Source organism: Camelus bactrianus, chromosome 20 (assembly GCF_048773025.1).
Source record: "Camelus bactrianus isolate YW-2024 breed Bactrian camel chromosome 20, ASM4877302v1, whole genome shotgun sequence".
Taxonomy (NCBI): domain Eukaryota; kingdom Metazoa; phylum Chordata; class Mammalia; order Artiodactyla; family Camelidae; genus Camelus; species Camelus bactrianus.
This window is the reverse complement of record NC_133558.1, coordinates 27,014,997-27,039,976: the sequence shown is the minus strand read 5'-3', so window position 1 is coordinate 27,039,976 and position 24,980 is coordinate 27,014,997. Positions and strand designations below refer to the sequence as shown.

General features: G+C 52.4%; 2 protein-coding genes across 10 annotated transcripts; one reads left to right on the top strand and one right to left on the bottom strand.

The window, feature by feature from the left end:
• Nucleotides 1-69: 69 nt before the first annotated feature.
• UNC5CL (unc-5 family C-terminal like) lies at nucleotides 70-24,722 on the top strand. 9 transcript variants are annotated; one of them, XM_074348682.1, is made up of 10 exons: nucleotides 70-3,396; nucleotides 12,579-12,855; nucleotides 16,356-16,875; nucleotides 17,404-17,704; nucleotides 18,442-18,704; nucleotides 19,429-19,638; nucleotides 19,792-19,859; nucleotides 20,699-20,799; nucleotides 20,928-21,041; nucleotides 22,939-24,722. In XM_074348682.1, the coding sequence occupies exons 3-10, from the start codon at nucleotides 16,491-16,493 to the stop codon at nucleotides 23,159-23,161; spliced, it is 1,665 nt and encodes a 554-aa protein (XP_074204783.1). In that variant the 5' UTR covers nucleotides 70-3,396; nucleotides 12,579-12,855; nucleotides 16,356-16,490; the 3' UTR covers nucleotides 23,162-24,722. The 9 variants fall into 9 exon arrangements, with proteins under 9 accessions (XP_074204783.1, XP_074204782.1, XP_074204781.1 ...); XM_074348681.1 differs by having other exon boundaries at nucleotides 70-9,059; XM_074348680.1 differs by having other exon boundaries at nucleotides 70-10,208.
• Nucleotides 8,496-9,616, bottom strand: TSPO2 (translocator protein 2). The gene is given in 3 exon segments (XM_010973693.2): nucleotides 8,496-8,697; nucleotides 8,935-9,072; nucleotides 9,444-9,616. Coding segments are annotated over 3 exon segments (513 nt in total).
• Nucleotides 24,723-24,980: the final 258 nt, after the last annotated feature.

Below are 24,980 nucleotides of genomic sequence, written 5' to 3'. Positions count from 1 at the left end.
CCCTGGGCCGCAGGCTTTATAAGCAGAGGCCCCTCCCCCAGGCCCTCTCCCTCTATCTTTTTTTAATTGAGTGACGGCGGATGCCAGGATGGGGGGAATGGAAAATCTGGCCATCAGGATCCCCTATTTATCAGGAGCAAGACAGGAAGCTGGCAGGTGGGGATGGCTTGGCCCTCTCCCCGCACCCCGCACCAGTTCACACGTCTTCATATCTCTTCCTAATCCTCCGCCCTCACTTTCTATCCCTCACCTTTGTTTCCCACCGGACTTTCCCAGCATCCTGGTGAGATCATGGAAGGGCCCCATGGTGGGTATCCTGAGATTTTGGAGGAAAGCTCTCTCAGAGGTTTAAGCAGGAAAAGGCTTGTGCAGAATGGGGCGGTTGCAAAGAGACCCGGGCCCATTTGGTTGAGGAGATTTGGGTTTAGGAAAGGAGGGTCCTGAGACAGGGCAGAGAAGTACTGCCAATTGGGAAAGAAACTGTGAGTTGTTACTTAAAGGGAGTGGATGCTGCTTCCGGTTATGGGCACATAAGGCAGTGTCAAATCCACTGGGAGCGTCCAGGAGTAACAATACTGAGATTTATTAAATTGAGAGTTTTGAAAATAGGCCAGGCAATGATGTTAGTGTTTTACATGTGAAATTGGACTTAATGCTCTCCACAGCCCTGGCAGGCAATGCAGATTATCCCCGTGTTACACATGAGGAAACTGAGACTCACGGAAAGGTTAAGGGCCATGCTTATGGTCATCAGCCCGCAGCAGAGGCAGGGTTAAAACCCAGGCCATTTGACACCAGAGGCCAAACATTCAACCGCCATGCATGTTCCTTCCCAATTGGTCCTTTATTCATTCAATGAATACTTATTGAGCATCTACTCTATGCCAGGTGTTGTTTCAGGTACTGGGATATGGCAAAGAACAAAACAAAGTCTTGCCTCACAGGGCTTGAGGGGTTTGGACAAGTAGTATCTATGGTCTATTTGGTGGTACTAAAGAGAAAAGTCGGGGAGGGGTAACACAGTGACATGTTTTTATAGGATGGCCAGGGAAGAACTTTGAAAAGGAGGCAATTGAGAAAAGATCTGAAGAAGGTAAGGGAAATAATCATATGGATATCTAAGGGGAACATGTTCCAAGGAGGAGAAGAGCAGGTGCAAAGATCCTGAGGTGGATGTATTTGAGGAACAAGTAAGGACATCGGTGTGGCTTGAGAGTCCTAGGAGATGAGGCCAGAGAGATAAATGAGGAATAAATAGCTGGGGCCTTAGGCTGTTGTAAGGGCCTTGGCTTTTTCTCTAAGTGAGATGGGAAGTCATTGTCTTTGAACAGGTGAGATGTGTGGTCTGATATATTTTTATAGGATCACCCAGGCTGCTTTGTTGAGAATAGAGAAAAGTGAGAAAGAGCAGAAGTCAAGGGACCAGCTATAAGCCTATCAACACTAATGAGAGATGACTGGGGCCCTTAGAATAATCCCTGAGCTGCAACAGCACAGGGAGGGAGCTGGATGATTTTTGCACTTCACATGATGCGTGCCTAGCTGAGGCCAAGGGTTTTCATGTTTGGGGCAATGCAGACACTCTAGGACATTCTCAGGGCAACAGAAGGATGGGGTCTGGGTCACCTAGAATTTGAAAATGAGGAACCTGAGAAAAAGGGGGAACCGGTCTGAACATAGCTCCCAGTCGGGTTTGGTGGTGGGGATGAGAAGGCAGAGGACCCTTTCCATGGTCTGACTAGAGAATAGGAGTCAGGATAGTTCGGAGGATTGGAGGCTCTCTCTTCCAGAGAGCTCTCAGCAGCATGGCCCCTTGTGAGCGAGATGTCCAGGTGTTCTGGTTTGCCCAGGACCATCCCAGTTTATATCTGTTTTCCAGGCATAATTGCTACAAACGCTCCTTTCACTCCCCAGGTGACCCAGTGTAGAACAATCAACTACATATACGGTCAACCTACCTATTAGGCTTATTACTAAAAGCATCCTATCCAGAGGTAATTTTTTTCAGGTATTTTTCCAGGGGTGTAAGGCACAGGGTAGCGGTAGTAGTGCTTGTGTACACAAAGTAAAGGCAATGATAGCTTATAAATAGCCAACACACAGACACACAACATTTAAATGCAGAGAGTTTACTTCATTCTTTTATTTGATCAGCATTTATCGAGGGCTTCTACGTGCCAGGCAGTACTGTGGTAAACACCTAGGAGACAGAGATAAATAAGGTGCTGCCTCACCAGGAACAGCTCCCAGTCTTTATAGCATCTGGGGGTGTTCAGGCACGCATGATCGCCTGTGGTCCTCACACCAATCTCACTCAGTTTGTGTGTGTGTGTGTGTGTGTGTGTGTGTGTGTGTGTGTGTGTGTGTGTATTATTGGCTTCATTTTACAGGTTAGGGACCCTGCAGCTCAGAAAGGTGAAGTGATTTGTATAAGGTCACACAAGGATTTAAGTCCAGGTCTTCTGAGCCTACATTTTTATTTCTAGGGCTGCACCCAGCAAGCTCTGATGGCTGCATCTCTAAAGCATTATGTCCCACTTGTGGTTGCAGCTGCTGTGATGTGCTTGGATCTATGAAGGAAGAGAGTAAAATGTCTTGCAAGGAGGAAAGTAGGAAGGAGAGATCCTTTCCCCTGTTGGAAAGACTTCCTTCTTGAGAGTAGATTCCTATATTTTGGCTGCTGTGTATAACCCTGGATTGGGAGAGGAAAAAAAACCCATGTTCATATCCCCATCTCAGCCTTTGATTCACTGTGTGATCTTGGCCAACTCACTTAGCATCTCTGGGCCTCAGTGTTCCTGCCTGTGATGCAAGCTGAGTTATTACTGTCTATTCCAGGATGGTCAAAGACATGAAACTGAGGAAGCAGGACTGTCTCCCAAAGACTTGCAGGGTGGAAGAGTGTAGAAGAAATGATCCGACTCTGGGTGATGTTGGGAGATGGTGCAGAGCTGGTCCCCAAGCTGGTCCTCTCTGAAGAGGTGACCCCTCGCTCCTACCAGATCCACGTACAGCTTTACCTTTGGCACTTGGGAGAGCGTCCTGACCCTCCCTGGACTGACGACTGACAGCTTCCTTTTCCACTACTCCTTTCCAGCCCCTCCTCCCCGCTTCCCTGGAGGGCCTCTGACTTGCTCTGGCTATTTATGGCACCTCCTGGGGGCCCGAATTCCTGCCTGGTCCCTGGCTCTCCTTTCCAAGTCTGACCAGTTTTCCCCGCTGGCCCCAGAGTGCAGCAGCTAATCTGGGGGATCAGGTGCCAGGAGCTGGACTCCTCCTCCTGCAGCTGCCACCATACTCTTTTTAGTACAGGCGCTCCCCACCCCCTGCGTTAACACTGCTGGGTAGGTTTATATCAGTACGCCCGTTCTGCAGAGGAGGAAACTGGGAAATAAGGTATCTACTTATTTCAGTGGGGTCAGGGGGGTGCTGGGATTTGAACGCAAGTCTGTCAGCCTCCAAGTTACATGCTTTTCCCATTGTGTTATGCTGCCTGGAATTCAGTAACAGTGAGAACTGACACCAGCTCAACCCCTACTCAGGGACTGACACTGCTCTGAGCAGGTCACATAAATTAATTCATTCACTCCTCATCAGAATATTGGGGTAGGTATTATTATTATACTCATTTTATTGGTGAGGAAATTGAGATCAGAGAGGTTAAGTGACTTGCTCAAGGTCACCCAGCTAGTGAGAGTAGAACTGTGTGTCTTTAGAGTCTTAACTCCTGCACCATTCAGTCCCTACTGCTCCCAGGACCCCTGAGGCTAGGCTCTCAGGGAGGAGGGCAAGAAGGGGATTAGGGGAGAGGGAGTTCTTGCAGGGAGATTGGGCTCTGGAAGCAGTTGGTATATGAAGGGGTGTGTGTGTGTGTGTGTGTGTGTGTGTGTGTGTGTGTGTGTGTGTGTGTGTGTGTGTGTGTGTGTGTGTGTGTGTGTGTGTGTGTGTAGGGGGTATAGGTATGGAGACACCAGGCAGCTGGTGAGTGGGGATGGAAACAGAAAAGGGAATTTTCCCAACCTGTCTCTGTAGCCCTAGCCCTAGCCCCTTTCTGTGCGGTGGAGGTGGCTGGAATGAGAAGGATTAAGCCCAGGGTATGCTGTGGCCTGCCTCTCCCTGTCCCATTTCCCACGCTTGTTTCAGAAAGCATTCGGAGGTTCTGGGAGGTGGCTGGGGAGGAGGGGACAGGGTCAGGTTCGGGTACTCCTTTGGTCTCGGCCTGATGCCAAGCTGCCCTCACTGGGAAGGGAGTAGAGAGGCCAGCTGGAGGCTGGTGGAAAATAGCAGCCTCACCAGGGGAAGGTTTAAATTCTCACCCTATGAAAGAAGACACCTAGGGAGCCCGTTGTGGGTGCTTTATGTGCAGGGACAGCTGGGACCCCAACAGCACGTTGCCCCAGAGACCCAGCCTGGGAGTGCCTGCCCCTCGGTCACTACTGAGACGAGGTACACAAACAACGGGCCACGAGCACCAGGCACCCCGCTGGCAGGCAGGAGCCTGCCCCGGTCGGCAAGTGCTCTGTTGACATAAACACAGGGGTGTCCAGAGCCTTGGCGGGATGCGGGGAGAGGGCCACGGGTCTCCTAGAGTCTGAGGCTGGGATGGGAGGAGGCCAGAGTTTCCAATCGCCTCCTGTGCGGGTCACCATGCTTGGCTTGCCATGCAGGACACACTACCCTGTGGGAGAATGGTGACACCTGGAACTTTAGTCCTGGTCACCATGGTCTTCCATTCTAGAGGCCACTCCTGGCACCACCTGGCTCCCATGGTTGGAGTCTTTGAGGAAAATGGTCTGATAAGAATCATGGCCATTAAGTTGACTAATAGTGTTCCCCTTTGAAGGGATGTTTGCCGGGTCGAAGAACCTACTGGGAGAAAGTGATGAATTTAATAATCAACTTTTGAGAGGAGATTTTCAGCCCATAGAAATGTGTTGGAGTAGGTGCAGGTGGAGGGGGTAGGGCTTTTCAGGTGATCTCCTGAGCAAATCATTTCTAAATGGGCTGGGGGACTTGGAGATAGACACTAGAGGACAAATGAGGCCAAATAGCTACTGTTGTGTCTGGCGTGACACAGAGGGGTTCTCCTGGCTTGCGTGCTAGAAGGGGGGCCTCCGTGATGAAGGGTCCTTGAAGCTAGGCAAGAGCCAGGGGCCTTGGTGGACTCTGCTTGAGGATGAAAGGGGGGGTCCAGATCCGAGGGGACCCTGACTAAAGTCAGGCTTTGTTTAGATGGGTCACCTGTGCATCACTAATGAGGATCAGCAATAAATCTTTAAAACAAAAGGTTCTTATGCTTGTTTTCTGGAACTACAAGGAAAGGGAATCCTGGGAAGACTTTGAAACTGGGCTTGGTGTGCAGGGGAACCCCAGGAGATAGAGTGGATGGTGGCCATGACTTTGGAGCCCTGGCCGGGGCCTGACAGCACTCAGGGGCCTTACGCCTCCCATAGGGCATCACCTCTACCTGCCCATAGGTAGGAGGGGCCGGAGATGTGCAGAGAAAACACTGCTTGCACTCTGCCCCTCTCCCAGCCCAGCTGACCTTTGTCCACTAGATATACACCTACCAGTCTGCTCATCTCACCTCACCCCTGTGTATTCGCATTCTGCAGACATTGGCAAAGGGAGGAAATTGAAGGGTTCAGGGGAGAAAGACGGCACCAGGAGACAGTAGACTGAGACATAACCCTGTCTTCTGAGGTTGCTATTTTGCATGGTGCTGCTCCCCACCTCTCCAGACATTGGTGAAGGGCTTGTCTCTCCCCTACCTTCCGAGTGAATCACTTTCAGACACGATGTGCCCATTCAGAGGCAAGTGGAAAAACACTGCCCAAGGACAGAGACGCACACACATGTGATTTGGATGGTGGACTCCTGGGCTGCATCTGGCAAAGAGAGGAGACAGCTCCGACTCTATTTAGGCACAGCTCTAGGTAACAAGAGAGGAGGGGCCAAGGGCAGCGTGTACTCCAGGCTGGGCTCAGAACTGGGAAGAGGGGTAGAGGAAAGGTAAGAGGAAAGGTGGGGAGGCTCGGGGATTAGAGGTTCCCATTCAGGAACCAAGGAGCTGGTGCTGAGGGGGATTTTAAGAACGACTTTGGGGTCAGAGGATGAGAGTTCCGGGTTGACCCAAGTCAAGCTTCCTTCTAGAGCCAATATCCAAAACTAGAGGCATCTGGATCCCTGGGCTTGTGGCATCAGCTTGGCCTGGGGAGGTCTGAGTCATATGATAGGCATGGTGCATCTTCTTGGAGGGCCAGTTTAACTTCTAGAATTGGTAACATAAATGAAACTGGTAGCATATTTGTAATGCCTACATGAGATGGTGACATAAGGACAATGACAGATACTTCTGGGGTGTTCACTTGTTTAAGGTCACGCAGCGATGGAGCAGCCGGGCACATTTACTCTTCCCAGCAGTTCCCTGAGGTCCCTATTTTACAGCTGAGGAGCATGAAGCACAGACAGTGAAGTCAGTTACTCGTACCCAGTTACCAGTTAATAAATGACAGAGTCAGTATCCAAGCCCAAGCTGGTCTGTCTCCAAGGCCAGAACTGCTAACCACTCATTCCCCAAGCTGATCTGATTCCGTGGGTCTGGAACGAGGCTGGAGTCCCAGCCATGCGCAAGTGCCCCACGTGGTCACTGGGCCACACTTGGAGAAGCCTCACGGCAGCTCTTCTCAGTCTGCCTGCACATTAGAACCACCTGAGATGTTTCAAAAACTATTAGGGCCCTTCCCTGCCCCCAAAAGAGGCTTTTTCAGTTGGTCCAGAGTGGGGTGCAGGTGTTAGTGGGCTGCTGGTCAGCACTTTCCTTTAATAGAACAGTGTGTTCATTTATTCAGTCAATCATTTGATCAACAAAGATGTGTGAACACCTCTGTGCCCTGTGCTGCACTGGGGCTGGGGACACAAAGGTGGGTGGGGCACTGTGTGTGCCCTCCAGGAAGGCAGGTGACCGATCTGCCCTGCTGGGCAGAGCACACCCTTTGTGGAGGCGGGAACAATGCAGATTCCTTCTCGCTAGTCCTCCCTTGGCGAGCTCCAGGAAGAGCCAGTCTCCTTCTCAAATGATGGTGTCCTCTGGCTGTTCCCCTCTGTGTGGTCCTTGGCCCCCACCTGAGAGGGCACAGTTGGTTCTAGGCGCAGAACTCAGCTCACAGAACCAAAGGCTGTCAAAGCAAAATGGGCCCTGAGGGACCATCCGTGCCTGGAGCTCTCAAATTTTGGTGAGCGCAAGTGACAGAAGTGCTGGGAGCTTGTTAAATCTAAAAATGTATGGAGCCCACCCCAAAAGTTCTGATTCAGAATCTGGGGTGGGGTCCAAGGAATACACATTTTTAATAGGCTCCTGGCTGGCTCTGGGACACGCTCAGCAGTGGTCTCAGGTGGGCTGCACATGAGGAGGTCCTGGGAGTTTTAAAAACACCAAGGCCCAGGCCCATCCCTAGAGAGTCTGGTCGGTATTTTTAAAAGCTCTTGCCGCAAGGCGCCTGGCCTTCCAGCTGGCCTTGTTTTAGGATTTGGGGAGGGAGCCCTATGGCAGTCACTCCTTGCCACCATCCGGGCTTTGAAACAAGAGGAGTAGGAAACAAGAGGCAGGAAGAGACGAAAAGAAAAAAGCCAATGAGAAGGTTTAGAAAGAGAGAAGGGTGGACAAGACACTCCTACTGAAATCACTACATCTCTTTTTTTTTCCAACATTTTTTCGTATAATAATAATAATGAATTGAAGCAAAAACCCAATAGTATGAGTATATGAAAACAAAAATAAAAAATGATCTATAATCTTACTTATACATTCATATGTATCAGATAATGACATAAGGTACTGGTATAACATATATAACCATATCATGTATTATTGTATAGTTATTAGTATAATTAATGTACTGAATTAATAAAATAGATGAATTAAACAGAATTAATATAACATATTTTGATATATAATACATAATATATATTTGTATTTACATATAATACATAGTATAAAATATATAACTTGACACCTGTAATTGGTATCCTTTTTGACTTTGCTTTTCTGTTTTCCTTTTATGTAACTTTTCAAATACATTTTGTTTTTCAGGTAATCAATAATCTAAGTCCTAAACTTCGGGGTCAGGTTTGGGAGGGCATGTGAGTGGAGATGGTGCGCCCGCCCTCCGAATACGTGCATTCACACCTTCATTCACGTGTGCACACTCACACACATGCAGACACACTCATTCCGGCCCTGCCACCCTGGACATCATACCCTCAAAGTTCATTAACAGGATTTTATTCATTTATACAATTAAATTAATGCTTATTAATACAGAATTTATTAATTTATATTAAGTATAAAATAAGTCTCCTCCCTTTTCCCCATGTCTCTGAATTCTAATGGATAGTGGCAGTGGAGGGCCCAGGACAGTGGCCACAATGGGACGAGTCACCTGCGGGGACTTGTCAATCCCTGGCCGCTTCCCCTGCTCCCCAGCCCCCGTGCCTCAGTTACTCTTCTCCCCCATGGGCTGAGGCTGGTGGTCTGGACAAAGGCTGTCCCTTCACAGGTGATAGGTGATGGATGTGATCACAGTGAGCCAGGCCAGGTAGGGCAGCGGGAGCAGGGCAGCCAGTTTGTTGGTGGGGTGCCAGATCAGTGCCATGCTCACCACCAGCCCGAAGAGCAGCAGCAGGTGTGGCAGGGCCTGGGCAGAGGGCAGGGCAGTCAGGCAGGCTGCCCTGGGAAGTGGCCCTTGACCTTTCTGCAGCATCCTGGACCCAGCGAGTCCAGTTCCTGGCACTCTGTGCACACCACAGGAGCTCAGAGAAGTCTGCCCAGCCGTTACTGCCTGCACCCGATTGACCTGCCATTCCATCTGCTTCTGGGTCCTGGCAGCCCCCCATTTCCCACGCTATTCCGGTGCTGAGCCCTTGTGACTTTCCAGACCCAGGGAGTGGGCTAGGAAGAGAATCAGGACAACCCAGCTGATGGCGAGCTGCGCAGCAGAGAGGCCTAGAGACAAGGCCAGGGCCCGCCCGAAGCCCCCTCCCAGGTCCTTCCACACCAGGTAGGAGGCATAGCTGTGGAGAGATGGTGGCAGAAACGCTCAGAAGAGAGTGTTTCCATGGTAAATGGAGGAAGCCCTCTGGCGTAAGGCATTTTGGTTACCAAGAGGTAATCCTCCTGGGCTGAAAAGGGGTAAGTGGGTCTAGGCTTCATTTGAGGGCTGGGGAGGGGAAAGTGGTGGGAAGAAGTGGGCTTGGTGATGTGGGGAGGGGATGGAGAGACTGGGAGAGGGTGGAAGAAGACGGGCTGGAATCCAAGGCAGGTACAGAGGGGACACATCAGAGGAGGCAAGATGAGGTACCAGCCCTTTGGAGGTCAGAATGCAGCAGCAGTTCAGGGATGGGAGACTTGTTCCCACCCCATAGCATGAGAAATGGGTCCTCACCCTATGACAGGGTAGATGGTTGTCCACACAAGCAACAAAACCTTGTGGGATGGGCACCAGGGCAGCTACTTCAGGCTGTTACACCAACCAGACGTCCAATGATGGGTGAACAGCCTGACCAGGGTGGGCCCTAGGAGTGCCAGGGCCATGAAGATGACCCCTTGAGGCCACATTCTCCTCAAGGAGGCACAATCTGGGGAGGCAGAGAACACACTAATGGTAGCCTTCCCCTGGTCCTTTCCCTGTGTCTGCCCATCTGTCTCCTTCTACCTGAGCCTTTGTAGGAGGTCTAGTCCTAGAGGCTGTGTTGGGCCAGCTCCCATCCTGCTCCTCTGAGCCCACACCGCCTTTTCTGTTTTCCATGCACTTCTTTTCTCCACACCACTCATTTGGCACCGAGTATACTGTCCAGTATTGATACCTGCTTCTTAGTGAAGACTCCTCTTCCCCAGCGTGTGTCTGACTCCTGGATCTCAGGTCCAGCTATGCCTGTCTTTTCTGCCTCCCACAGCAGGTGGCACTTGGCCAGGTACATAGCAGGCCCTCGATGGGACAGTGTCTTAGACTGAATTCAACCAAGTTGCCATAACCAACCTGGAAGAACCACGTTTGGAAGGCAGGAGCCAGAGATCCCTGGGAGTCTTTTTTGGTCCAGAATGGGCCAGCCCATCTGCCCTGGCTTATGTTGCTGTACCAGACTGGCAGACTACAGGAGCCCACCCCACCTGAGCACCTGCCCAAATTCAAACTCAGCAGAGTGACACTGTAGGTGCCTTTCTCTGAAGCTCTCATCTATCTCTCCAGGGCTGGGGGAGGTTCCCCTTCCATCTTTCCACTTACAGAGGGTCAGGGCCACCTACATGAGCACCCAGATTTCTTGTGGCCTGACTTCTTAAGGAAATAACTGCCTGGTCTCTGATGAAAATGCTGCCATGTTCATTTGCATTTTGGTTTGTTAAGTCATTCGCATGTGGGGTGATGCACAGACCCTCCTCCAACCAAGGCCCCCACCCAATATCATGCTTCTCCTTTGCCTGTGGTATTTCAGCCTCCTGCCCATGATTGATGTGATTGATTATTCTCAGTGTTCTGGAGTGACTGCCCACTCCATCCTTTCTTGTCAAGGATGCAGGAACATGTCCTGGAGGTTCTAGGGACAGGGCTGACCAGCCTGCCGGCCTGGACACCTTTCTATTTATCTTTCTCTGCTCTTCACCATCCATGTCTTCACTTTCTGCCTTCCTGTCTCTCTGTCTGTTTTCTTTTTTTCTATCCAGTGTCGGAGGGCCCCCCTCCTTGCTCCAATCCTTTCTTCTTGTTCTTCTTCACTCCTGGTGTCCCCTTATTTATTCCCAGGCCTGTGTTCCCCTTACCTCAGGCAGCACATCTCCCAGACTGAGTGCCCGCTGACATATGATGTGGAAGGCAGAGGGTGGGAGGTGGGGGGAGGGGTGGAGTGGGGCGCCCAGCTGGGCTGCCTTTCTCCAGTGACAAGGGTGGTGACATTGGCTGGGGAGTTCAGATTGCATGGCCCTGAAGGGTTCCTTTCAACAGGGGTCTCCTGATCTGTTGGACCTGGCCTCTGGAGGCCCCCCCCCTTAATGGAACAGTTGAGGCTTTGGCACTGCAAGACCCGGACCTCCTGAGACAGTTCAGCCCCAGGCTGCCAGGCTACTGATGTCTGTGGTCTCTGCATCCCATGAACAGCTTTGTGTCCATGGGGATGGTGAGGACCCTCAGATTTCCCCAGAATCTTCCTGTAGCAGGGGCTGTCCCCAGGTGAGGCAAGCACCAGCTTCAGAAATGAGCTCATGAGACATGGACACAGCCCCTGGTTATAATCTGTAGTTGGCATGGCCCTTCCAGGCTTGGAATCGAGCTTGACAGATGTTTCACAAACCCCTGGGAGCTCATGACTCAGAGGAGAACGCCTTCTGTATGACTCAGAAAGAGCTCTGTCCAGCAAAGACTAACACCTCCCCTCTTCGTCCCTATCAAAGTTCTGAGTGCCTCTTCCTCGCTTGTCCTTTAGACAGGAGGTCCCCTCCCCAGGTTGGCGGCTCTCCACTATTCCTTTGCCCCATCTCTCCACTTTGGGGACCTGGGCACCCCTAGGAGGCATTTATCCCATCCCCCCAGGAAAGGTAGCAGAGGGGAGGGGGTTTTAGTCCAGGGCAGGAGGCCAGGGAATCATTAACTAAGATGAAAGCAGGAGCAGTTACTTATTTTCTAGGACAGATGATCACTGCCCGGCTGGGGGAGTTCACCATGGCTCCTCTGCTGCAGGAGGTCAGAACGTGGTGACAAGTTACCACTTAGCGAGCACCCATTTTGCACGCACTTGATATTTATTAGCTTGATAATGACCATCATTGTCCCTTGCAAGGTAAATATAATCATGTGCATTTGACGGACAAGGAAAGTGAGACTCAGAGGGTTGAGCAACTGACACAGCCAGTGGGTGGGTCACTGGGTTCAGTGCTGGCAGTCTGGATCCAAAATGCCTCCTCTTTTCTCTTGCCGATTCACTCATTCATTCAAGTCTTTAGTGAACAGCTACTATGGGCTGTACCAGGAGCTGAGGATTCAGCAGTAAACAGCTGGAAAAATCATCCCTCTGCACAGGGAGCTTCATTCCAGTGGCATTGTCTTTCCTGGGCAGTTTCTAAGGAAGGACTTAGACTGGTAAACGGCCACAATTTCAGCTCTCCCCTAAGTGTCAGTGTCCCTGTGGGCAGTGGAAAGTGTGCTGGGAGGGAGCAGATATGGGTACACCCCAATGCTGTCAGCAACTTGTGGGTTGACAGCCCTCTCAGTGCCTCCACTAGCATATCTGTGTGGGAAGTGGTGGAACTGGGTATGGTCTTTGCTCCCTGGGCAGACCGCCATGGTATCCCCTGGGGGCTTCTTAAAGATGCAGAACTTCAGGTCCCACCCCAGATCTATGGGATCAGAACACACATTCTTACAATGTTTGTGTGCACATTATAGTTTGAGAAGCTCTGGTTAGGGTTCCTCCTCTGATCTTGTGCCATTTCAACAGCCTCTGGCTGGGGATGATCACTGACCAGTAGAGGGCACTGTAGAGGGGTTTCACCTGTAACACGTTGTCTCCCTCTGTCCCCTCCCTTCCAGACCTAGACTGGTAAGTCCACCGATTTCTGGGATCCTCGGCTGCTCCCTCACCTCGGCTGGACTTTGCCAAAGGACGGAGACAGACTCCCCCACCCCTGTTCAGGGCGGCTAGGAGGAGGACTCTGCCAGGAAGCGGGAAGCACCACTCCTGCCTGGATTCCCCGCCCACCTCCACTTGTCTGCTGGCCTGGTGACGGGGTCTGGCTGACCTTTCTGTTTCTCAGCGACGGAACTACTGTTCCTGGACAAGCTGGCAGCCTCTGGGAGCCCCTACACGGTAAGGTGAACACCCCCTGAGGCAGCTAGGGGTGGGGTGGGCATTACCATGGGGCCACCTGGGACTCAGGGGAGGAGCCAGGCCAGCTCAGCAGGGCCAGGCAGAGAGTGGAGAACCTGTGCTGGAGCAGGAGAGGAGAGGAAAAAGGGCTTGGGAGAGGGCCACTGCCCAGCGGGTGTGAGGACCAGGGGAATGCACTATGGAAATGTAAACTATGCTGATGAATGCAGCCATGACAGGTTTGGACTTATCCATCCCGGTACTTTTTCTGTCCTTCAGAAACTGGAAGTTTTCTGGTGGTTGAGTAGACACAAAAACAACCAGTGACACGGGAGAAGGGTTGAGAGTTTCCTCAAAGTATACAAGCAGAGCTTTGTAGTGGGAGCCCAGATCCTTGTGTGGAGGGACAGGTGATGGCATTCTAAAGGACCTTCATCTTAAGGAGGTGCTACCCAGGATGACATGGGGTCTGGGACAAGACAAGACAAGACAAACTGGAGGCATGGGTAATACAGAGTCAGGCATGTGGTTAGGAGGCTCCAGCCTGCAGTTAGCTGGTTGCTATGCTGTAGATTCAGGACCCTGCCCTGTCCTGGGGCAAAAGGGAGGATGGAGTGGGGTCCAAGGTGGCCTGGAGAGCTCTCAGCCTTGGAGAAGGGAGGCTGAGCTGGGGGAGGAGTGAACCTTCTCCAGGCCAGGTAATGAATGGGCCATTGAAAGGCCCTCCAGGTTGGAAGGCTGGGCAAGGGGACTTCACTGTGCCACCCAATGGGGTGGAGGGGATTTGGACTCTGGTCTTTGGAGGCCCCAGGAAGGTTGTTGCTATAGAAACAGAGGGAGCCCCTCCTTTCTTTCCCAATATCTGACCCATCCCCTGTCACTGGTGCCTCTGTGGGCAGGGGGTGCAGGGCATCACTGGCTGTGGCACTAAGGTTGTGCCTTTAGTTCCTTCTGTTTATTTTTCCTTTTGTTTATTTTTGTTTCTTTCTCTTCCAACTTCATTTCCTCTAGAAGTGGAAAGAAAAGACCCCAGAGAAAAAGATGGGGCAGAGGGAGAGAGGGAGTGTTTCTGGAAGCCCTCGTCATCTCTGCTCATCCTTCCCTTCTGAAGTTTAATAATCTCCCCTCTGTCCTCACTGGGGGAGAAAACCTGGCTTCCTTACCTGTGAAATGGAGATAAAAATAACAGGCAGCTCATAAATCTGCTCCGAGGATGGAATGAGCTGGGCCATGTAGAGCGCGTTAACGCACTGGCACGGAGTGAAGCTCCCTGACTGTTAGCTATTATTACTACAGTTATAATTCTGATTATCTTTAATGTGAAAAAACCGGAAGGATTGGATGGAAGGTCAAGGGAAGACTGCGGCTCTGACGCCCATTCCCCGCAGGCTGAGGGCAGGCTGAGGGCAGGCTGAGGCCGGCTCACTTACGTCACCTGCCTGCCCTGCTGGGGCACTGTCTGCAGCCTTGGAGTTTAAGGCCAAGGGAGCAATGCCACACCTTCCCTTTTTGTCTCCATCTTCCATGAGGACGTGAGGCAAACAGGTCCCCACCCTGCTCCGCATTGCCCAATCCTGAAGATACAGAGGAGCTTCGGCCCCTGATTGGGAAGACCTGGGAGCGGGGCTTCACTTTCCTGGGGCCCGTAGAAGGGAGGAAGAAGGCAGACGGGGAAGGAACAGGAGGCCTGGGGCAAGGCCTCAGCTCCGGGGTGGGGGTGGTGTGAGCAAAGGGAGTGGAGGAAGGGGTGCCGGGAGGCTTTCCGGTGTGGATCCTAGGGGATCAACCATGGGGACCCTGAAGACTTTGAAGGAGGATGTGGTGTTTCACAGAACTCAGCCTTGGGGTGAATGAATCCCAGGCCCTCAGAAGCTCCTTGAGAGCTGAATAAGACATCTTCATTGGCAGGAACGAACTTCCCACACAGCCTGGGACCCAGCTGACGCTCACAAATGGTTCATTTGAGTGGGAAAGCCACATGTGACAGCACAGGGCCAAGAGTTACTCAGTGTGGCGGGATGGCGGTGGGAGAGCTTTTGGATGGGGAGATGGCCCAGGGCTGGGGGGTGGGGGCGGGGGGCACTACCGAGCAGGAGGGGTCCAGGTGCGGGGAGCTGGTGAGGGGTGAAGCAGAGAACAGCAGGAACAAAGGCCAGAGGCTGAAATCAACAAGCTGTGGGGACCTGGGCTGACAGAGAATGGGGCTGTTGGAAATTAAGGGAGGAAGAGGGGGAGTGGGAGGGGGAGGCTGTGGGTTCTGAGGGCCTGGGGAGGGGCTGGTGTCTGTGCGGGGAGCTGCTTGAAGGCCCAGGCCCCAGGCTGAGGCTGGGGGCCAGGTGAGCCTCACTGGAGGACCGCGCCTTTAGTCTTCGTTCTCTTTTGGCTTCCACTTTAACTTTTGTGACTCCTGTGTTTTATGTATCCCTGGGAGCTACCTTCTGACCTTTCTGGAAGAAGGAGGGGCATGAGCAAACATATGTGGGCCCGGTTTATCATCTACAGATGCTTTTCACATGGTCTCATGCCATCCTCACAATCACTCGGAGAGGTTATTTCTTCCCCCTACTTTTCATAGCTTTTAAAAAGAATCACAAAGTTAGTATAAAGACATGCATGCTTGGTGTGAAAAATTCAAAGAACACAGAAAAAAGAGTTTCAGAAAATAGAAAGTCCTCATTCATACTTCCAGGCCCCCGATTTCGCATCCTTTTCAGTAATGACCGGTGGGAATAGTTTGGGGTGTACCCTCCCAGACCAGCACTGTCCAAGACAGGAATCACCAGCACATGTAGCGACTGAGCATTTGAAGTGGAGTGAGTCCCAGCTGCGATGTGCTGGGTGTGTAAAATACACATGGATTTCAAAGACTTAGTACGAAAAAAGAACGTAAAATAGCTCAATTTTATATTGATTACCTGTCGAAATGATAACATTTTGAATATAGCGAGTTATATAAAATATATTATTACAATTAATTTCTCCTGTTTCTTTTTGCTTTTTTAATGTGGCCCTAGGAAGTTTACAAGCACATCTGTAGCTCACGTTATATGTTTATTACACAGCACTACTCCAGACATTTCTCTATCATTTACATATACATCCATAAACAGGTATCCATACTTGTATATAGTTTTGTTATTTACATTAATGAGATCAGAAGATGTCTAGCTCTTTGTGGCTTGCTTTTCTACTTTAAGATTTTCCTAAATCAGCCCACACAGATCAAAGTAGCTATTTTGACATTTGAGGAAACGGAGGCACATTAAGCAATATGACAAGCTCACTCAGCAATGACCAGGGTGGTATTTAAACTCACAATCTCTAATTGCAAATCCAAGGTCTTTCTGTCTCATAGGAGATTAATTTGATGTACTAGGTCATGGGGAGCCATGGCAGGTTCTTGAGGAAGAGAGAGATAGGTGAAGTTCTGTTAAAGGAATTGATCTGACCGGGGCATGTGGGGTTCATGCAGATGAAGACAATTTGCTCCCTCATTGCAGCCACTTTGGAAGCCAAGTCTCACCTCCGTGACCTTGAAAAGGCTCATCTGGCACTGACTCCTTTTTTCCCCTGAGCCCTTGGCCTCTGCTGGCACAGGGGTGCAGGGGATCTGGCAGCATCGAGTGACCAGGCGGATGTGCTCCCATGAGAGTTCCCTCCAACCCGCCCAGTTCCTACTGCTGGTGGGGGTTCCGGTGGCCAGTGCTGTCCTTCTGGCCCAGTGCCTTAGATGGCGCTGTCCTCGCCGGCTGCTGGGTGCCTGCTGGAAGCTGGAGAGCCAGGAGGAACCAGTGTCCCATCCCACTCCCCTGCCAGAAAATGAGTCCTCCAGGCAGTTCCCACCAGCTACGCTGCAGGAGGTGGCCGCCTTCTACCAGGAACTGCACACACCCACCCAAGGCCAGACCGTCATCCGCCAGCTGATGCACAAGCTGCTGGTGTTTTCGGCTCGAGAGGTGGATCACCGAGGCGGCTGCCTGATGCTCCAGGATACGGGCATTTCCCTGCTTATCCCACCAGGTAACAGCACCCAGCTCCCTTCTCAGGGTACAGTTGTTCACGTTGCACATTGGACAAGGGCACCAACTCCAAGGGAGCACCATTCAGAGACATTGTCATAATTTTGAAAATTGTTTATATGTTTAGTTTGACTTTCTTGACTCTAAAGGTTGATATATTACAAATGTTTATGACAGCTTCCTGGCAGGTGGAAGTAAAGGGCCTTGTTCTAGTGAGCGGTGTGTTATGACGATTCTCCCATAAAGGGAAGTAAGGTGTCTGGAGGAAGAGCACCTTTTGCAAATTCACACAAGGCCTTGTGTGAGCTGGCAGCAGCCCTGGGAGGAAGGAGACAACTTGCTCAGGGTGACATCACAAGGCAGTCAGAGTCACCTTCCTCTCCTTCCGTGCTGCCTCCCCGTGTGTCTTCTCCCCTGGGCACCGTCTCTCCTGGGCTCCTGCCCCACCTCCTCTCCCACTCTGGCCCGGCGTCTTCTGGGGTAGGGTGTATCTGCTTGCCAGGCCCATCTCAGCTCGCCCCCTCCCCAGGTGCTGTGTCTGTGGGACGCCAGGAGCGCGTGTCACTGATCCTGGTGTGGGATCTGTCAGACGCCCCGTCATTGTCCCGAGCCCAGGGGCTGGTGAGCCCCGTGGTGGCGTGTGGCCCCCATGGGGCCTCCTTCCTGAAGCCCTGCACCCTCACGTTCAAGCACTGTGCCCAGCAACCCAGCCACGCCCGCACCTACAGCAGCAACACGACCCTGCTGGACGCCAAGGCCTGGAAGCCCCTGGGGCGGCCAGGAGACCACACCTCCCGGGATGAATGTCGCATCCTCCTCTCCCACTTCAGGTAGGCACCTGCCCATCGGCCTATGCTTCCTGCCTCCTTTCTCTGCTGGCCTCACCCTCACCTCTCTGTAGGGGTGGCCCCTTTATCTGTCCATGATGGCCTGTAAATACCTTATCCCCGTGTCCTTCCCCAGTCCCTCTGTCCTAGTGTCTACAACAGCTTACCTTGTCCAACCCTGTCCAGGACTGCGCACCTTACTGTGGTCCCCTCTGCCTACCCAGAGTCCTCTGTCTAGAGGGGGCCTGTCCCATCTCTACCTCTGTTCCTAAGATTGTCTCTTCCCTGTGCCCCAGTCCAAGACTATCCCCAAACTGACTAGGGCAGTCTGCCCCCTCCAGTTCTCTGACTCCGTCCCATCTCACGTCTGTCCTTAGTTCTGTCTTTCTAGAAACTTAGACCCTTCTGCCTCCCAGTCCCCTTGCCACCCACTGACCAGAGCAGGGCCATGTGTGGGACCCCTCCCAAGCATGGCAGCCCTGAGACTAGCTTCCCTCTTTCCCACACTGGCTCTTTTCCCTACTCAGTGACGGTCACTGTGACATGACTCACTTTCTGTCCCCTTAGCTGACCCCTCCGCCCCAGGCCTTCCCTACACACACCCTGGAATGTTCTCTTCATCCCCTTGGAGGCCTCCACAGAGGCCCCTGGTGCAGTGGGAGCTTGGTGGCAGGTGGGCTGGTGTCCCAGCCTCTCCCTCAGGCACTGTGCATGGTCCCTGCCACCGCCTCTCTCCGCAGCCTCTACACCTGCGTGCTGGAGGCGCCGGTGGGCCGGGAAGCCCGCAAGTGGCTGCAGCTGGCCGTGTTCTGCTCGCCTCTGGCTCCGGGGCAGTCCCACCTGCAGCTGCGCGTCTACTTCCTCAACAACACGCCCTGTGCCCTGCAGTGGGCTGTGACCAACGAGCAGCCGCACGGCGGGCGCCTGCGTGGGCCCTGCCAGCTCTTCGATTTCACCGGGGCCCAAGGGGACCAGTGCCTGAAACTCAAATACATCTCCGAGGGTGAGGGAGGCAGGCCCGGGGGGCAGGGCAACAGGATCCCACTGGAGGAAGGGGTCTGGACCTCTCCTGAGGTGGGAATCTGGGAACTCCAAGTTGCTTTTCGAGAATCCTGGGTTGACAGCAGCTTCAAGGGGGCCTCTGGCTCCTGCTGTGCCTCCCAGAGCCCCAGGCTTTGCCCACTTCCTCCCTCTGTTGCCCACTCAGCACCAGTCCCTCCGTAAGAGGGTAGGTGACGTGGATGGGAGGTGGGAGGAGAGGTGTGGCTCCCACAGGGTCAGGGAGGGGAGGGGAGGCTTCTGTTGTCCCATCCTGATGGAGCTGGTGTCAGAGGAGGAGGCCCAGTCTTTTCTGCCCTCCTTGTGTTGTGGGTTGGCTACAGGAATTGACGATGGGGTCGGGGTGTTTGTGTGGCTGAGGACATGGGAACACATGTGTGGCTGCTTCTGGGGGTAGTAGATGGGAGGGTGGGGGTTGGAGTGGAGGGTGGAGGGGTGGGGGTCTGTGTGCTGTGTGTTGGGGGCAGTGTGTGTTGGTAGAAGGAAGACCGCTCAGGGGTCCCCCCCAGGCTCTGGGGGCTCCCATCCACTTGAGTCGCCCTCCGGCCTTTGCTCCCTCCCCAGCCCTCCCCACAGCGCCCTGCACAGCGCCTGCCACACAGTGGCCTCCTTAAACCCTCGTGGAAGGCCCCGCTCTCTGAGGCCCTCTGCTCTCTGCCCCTCCCCAGGCTGGGAGAATGTGGACGACAGCAGTTGCCAGCTGGTCCCCCATCTGCACATCTGGCATGGAAAGTGCCCCTTCCGCTCCTTCTGCTTCCGCAGAAAAGCAGGTAGTCCAGGAGCCTCGCATCCACCTGCTGCCCTCTCCTCTCTGCTCCCGGTCACCCTGGAACCCCGCAGCTCCTCACTCAGCCGTGCCCGCAGACCCTCTCTTAAAGGCAAGGGGCCACGGCAGATCTTCGCAGTGAGGAAGCCGGGGTGGCCTGCACAGCTGCTTCAGATTTCCAGTCTTACTGTGGGGTCCCTTTTGCTCTCCTGCTCTCCTCCCCGGGGACTTTTCCTCTCTCACCTGCTACATCTTCTCTTTGCAGCCAGTGAGAACGAAGACTGCTCGGCACTGACCAATGAGATCATCGTCACCATGCACACCTTCCAGGATGTGAGTTGGAGCTGAGGGGCAGAGGAAGGGCAGAGCCTGGGGGTGTTCTGGGCAAAGTGGGCAAGGGTCTGGTGCCCAGGAAGTATGGCTCTAGGCACATAATCAAGCAAGGGAAGAGGGCATTTTTCCAGGGCAGAGACCTCCTGGCCTCCAAGTTACTCAGCATTCCTGACTCCTGTCTATCCATGGATGAATCTAGCAGGAGGGTAAAAGAACCAAACCCTAGAGTAACCCTTTCTCCCCACCTGGATGTGGTTTCTTTTTGGACTGACGGTCTACATCTGAGAGATGGTGCTATATATCTTAAGGTGGAGAGTAAACAGGAAGGGGTCTTGAGTGGGTAGAATGGGATTTAGATACTCAGCTCTCCTGAGGGAAGGTATGAAGAAGTCAGGACTGGAGAATCTTTGGGGAGCCATGGTGGCATCTTATTGGGGAGGAGGCAGATACTCCTTGAGGTATCACTTAGGGAGGAGGAGCCAAGGAGAGGAAGAATGGAAGAAGTGGGCATGTATGCCCAAGTTCAGTCTCTGTTATTGGATGACCTCCCCCTGCCCATGACCCCACCCAGGACTTCTCTTAGTGTCTTGGGATGTACTTTGTTTGGTCTTCACGTCCCAGGTCCCCAAGAGCTCAGTGAGCAAACTTAAGTGAGAAGGTTCTGGAGTCAGGGAAGCAGAGGGTAGAGGGTGCTGGTGGGGTGGGGCTGTGTCTCCTGGTTAAGTGGCTCTGGGTGACAGGCTGAAGGAGAGACATGGGGACTGGAGGTGGGTGCCCCAGCTCCTTCAGAGGGATGTCATACGATCCCTAAATGTTTCCCTGCCCCTCTGTCGGCTCAGGGTTTGGAGACCAAATACATGGAAATCCTCAGATTTCAAGCATCAGAGGAGGAATCCTGGACAGCACCACCCCCTGTCACCCAGCCACCCCCATGCAATAGGTGAGGTGGGGGTTGCTTGGGCTGCTGCCTGGGGGATGCCTGCAGGGCGAGCACAGCATTGAGGTGTGTCTGGAACCAGACTGGGTCTCTTGATCCTCCCCTCCAAGAGCACCCTTTCTCCCCCGCAGGCTGCCCCCAGAGCTCTTTGAGCGGCTGCAGATGTTGCTGGAGCCCAACAGCATCACAGGCAACGATTGGCGCCGACTGGCCTCCCACCTGGGGCTCTGCGGTATGAAAATCCGGTAAGAGGGGTGAGGTCTGAACATGGGAGCGGAAGGTGGACTGGGGTGGGGTTCTCAGGACCCCTTGGAGGGACCCATGGAGACTGGACGACAGATAAGGGAGGGACTTAAAAGTCAGGGAATGGCCAATCTCCCCCCCACCCCCACCACTCCCCAGAACAGGGCTGATCTCCTTAGGACAATGATCCCATTGGTTAGGGCCGAGCAGTCCTCGTTCTCATGGCTACAAAGAGGAGAGGACGTGGCAGGTGAGAGAGGAAAAGGCCAGGGGAGCAGAGCAGGAGAAGTGAGAGGGACTCCACAGGAAGGCTTTAGAAATCTTTCTGCTTATCACGGTATTCTCGGTACCTAGAATGATGCCTGGCTCATGGTTGGTGTTCAGTAAATATTCAAAAAGATATTGGATCACATGTAAGTCACTGGTACATACTGAGTGCTTGACATGCTGTGCCCTGAGGGGCAGGACGGCAGACCATAGAATGAAGTGTGTAGACCATGTAGCTGTGTGCCTTGCATGTGTTAATTCAATAAACAGCAATGATGCAGGCAATGCAGCTGTGGGCTCTGTCAAGAGAGATCAGTAGACCAGTTCTGAGCTAAGCCCCAGAACTCAGATTGTGACAGCAGGGGTCACAGAGGACTTCACCCAGGAGATGAGACTAGAAAACAGGGTAGATTTTAAAACCGCTCATTTATTAAACATCTATCAAATACCTACAATGTCCTGGAAAAACTATGCTAAGCATTGGAATACAAGATGAACGAGACATAGTCCCAGTGCCTACCTAGCAGCTTACACTCTAGTAAGGGATACAGAGAGCTTAAAAAAAATCAAGGCACATGCTCCCTTGACGTTATTGTATATGTCCAATATTGCATAGCAAGCTGAAAACGGGGACATGGGATGGCCGAAGCAAGAATAATGAAGACTTACGTCAATTACAGTTGATCCTTGAACAACGTGGGGATTAGAGGTGTGACCCTCCATCCTGTCAAAAATCCTAGTATAACTTACAGTCGGCCCTCCGTATCCCCGATTCCCCATCTGCAGATTCAACCACCAGGGACAGGGTAGGAATGTACTATTTACTCCTGAAAAAAATCTGCATGTGAGTGGACCCATGTAGTTCAAAGTGGTGTTGTTCAAGGGTCAACTATGTATCTCAATTTTAAAAAATGAATAATAAAGACTTGCGGGAGCTATGCCCAGAAGTCCAAACTGAGGAGTGCAGAATGGTCTCCACCTAGGAGGTGGGAATTAGAAAGGCTTCAGGAACAGGTGGTGAGGAAGAGGGAGATCAGCCTTTCTGTTTGGGGGTAGCAGAGGTGATCGTGGGTCTGATGGTTTAAGGTGGGAAAGGGATAGGCCTGAGGAGGGACGGCTCAGGGAGAAAAGGTCAGAAAAAACAGGGCAAGGCCAGGTGGTGGATGAGCCAGAAAATCAGGAGAGTGAGCTTGGTTAGTAGTCGAAAGGGACTCTGAAAGGTTTTTGAGCAGAGGAGGGTCATGGTAAAAGTCGTGGTTAGGAACAGCTGCTTCCTTAGTGGTGGGCCGGATGTGGTGGCCTGGGAGAGAGGGAGGGGAGGGTGTGTTTGGAGTAGGGGACATAGAGAAGGCAATTGCAGAACATCAGAACTGGAAGCCAACTTAGAGGTCTTCTCATCCAAGCCCTGCTGTAAGAAGAGGAAACTGAGGCCTGGAGAGGATTACCCTTTGGGCCAGGGCAATATCAGATTTGAGCTGGGGCAATCTCAGATTTCAAAGTCCTGGGCCTTGCCACCATCCCGACTGCCCCGGAAGGCAGACAGGAGGAGGATGAGGAGCTGGGGGAGGGGTGGATCTCGCGGCAGTGCCCCTCCTCCTGTCACCTCCCCCGGACCGCCCACCTCCCGGCCAGGTTCCTGTCCTGCCAGCGCAGCCCCGCGGCAGCCATCCTGGAGCTGTTCGAGGAGCAGAACGGCAGCCTGCAGGAGCTGCACTACCTCATGACCATCATGGAGCGGCTGGACTGCGCCTCCGTCATCCAGAGCTACCTGAGCGGGACGCAAAGCGGCAGCCCAGTCCCGGTCCGCGGGGGCGCCCAGGAGAACCAGGGCCTGGAGCTGGACGAGAAGTTCTGAGCGCCCTGCTGCGAGGCAGGGTGGGGCGCTGTCCACGGGGAGGCCGTGGGTGTGCCCCGACACGTAGGAAGAACACAGCATCTGTTCCTGTCTGTGCCCACCGACCTCACTGGGATCCTTAGACGGTGCCTGGGGCAACCGTGAGGCCTGATGCCATTGTTAGCCTCCCCGGGTCAGGACCACCGTTTTGGACCACTTCGTCCTGTGTGCAGATCCCTTCCTGGCCAGCAGGGGGCGCAGGAGCCCAGGAGATGGCCCCAGCGCGGCCAGCCTGTGGGAAACTATTTAATAGACCGATGGACTATTGCTGCCCTGTTGGCACTCCTTGGGGACTGGTGAGCCCACAAGTATTCACTAAGCACTTAGTGATACCTGGCATTGGACTGAGTATCATGGGGAATCCTGGAATATATGGGCTTGGGTTTGGAGCCTTGGCAAGACCACAGTTCTCTTGTGGGAATCAGGATGAGCCCACAGGAGCTGAGGTGGAACTCTAAACCACATGCCCTGTGGTCAGAAGAGTTGGATGTGGTATGAACTGCCCATGCTTTAAACGTTGAGAAGGGAAGGAGTGGATATGGGCTGGAGCAGTGAGAAAGCCTCGTGGAGAATGCTGGACATGCAAAGAGTGGTTCAGAGATCTTAAAGTTGGGGGAGCAGGGGATGCTGAGTGGATCACGGTAGGAGCTGAGTCTTCATGGGGTGCTGAGGCTTGAAGGAGCCCAGCGCTGTGGATGTGAGGTGAGGGAGGACAAAGGTTCAAGGCCAGATCTGAAGATGGGCAGTCATACCTGGCTGTCCACCTGTCTCCTTTGCCTTCCTTGATCTCTTTATCCTCCCATCCTTGCCTTGTCTTCCTTTCTCTCTGCCATTATCTCTGTCAAAAAACATCAAAGCTGAAAAGAAACTTCAAGATTATGACTGTTGCCCAAACTTTTTATCTCTTTATCTTGAGATTAAAACTGAATTTTTAAGTCTCTCTGACTTCATTTTGCTGTCACTGTCTCCTGCAGTAGCTCTATCCCTGAATCTCTCAGGCTCTCTGTTACCATCTTTTCATCTCTACCTAGTTACTGAACCTGCCCTTATGTGTTTCTCTCTCTCTGCAACCCTCAGGCATTCCCCCCCAAGGCAAGTGTCTCTAAACCAATCTTATGTATCAAAAGCTACTGAAAGACACCGGTCTACCCTAGGAATGGATGGGTGGGGATTCTACCCCATGAATCAAGATCAAATTTAGGGTCAGAAAATAAAAGGTTAGGGATTAAAGAACAGCCCTTTCAGTCAACAGTGATTTATTCAGCACCTACTATGTGTTAGGCACTGTATAGAAAATAGATCAATAGGCTGGATCCTGAAAAGAGAACAAAGGGTTTGACTCAACTCAAGCAAGGCTTTTGTTTGCAAACAGGTGTTGTTAATTTTTTCAAGGGCAGACAAATGATTTCCCTGGCAACACTAACAGTTTGCTTCTGTATTTAATTAAAAAAATACTAAAGCTTTTTCTGTGGTGAGCAATATTGTATAATAAAACACGAAAATTGCTTTTCTTTGCTACTAACTATATTTTGCTCAGGTTGATAAATTTGGATGTGGGTATGAATGGTTTTATGTGGTAAAATCGTACAGATGGGGGCAGGTTGGAGGGCAGCATTTTGCAGATTGTACTTCCAGTGTGGCCATTGTCTGGGTCCAGCATGGTAAATCAGGGAGGTTCTCTTTCCTTTCTACTAGAAGCAAGCCTCCAGGATGGGACCCTCGCACCCCCTCCCTCTTCCTGTAACCCTGTCCACCCTCTGTTACTCCCCCCCCCCCCACA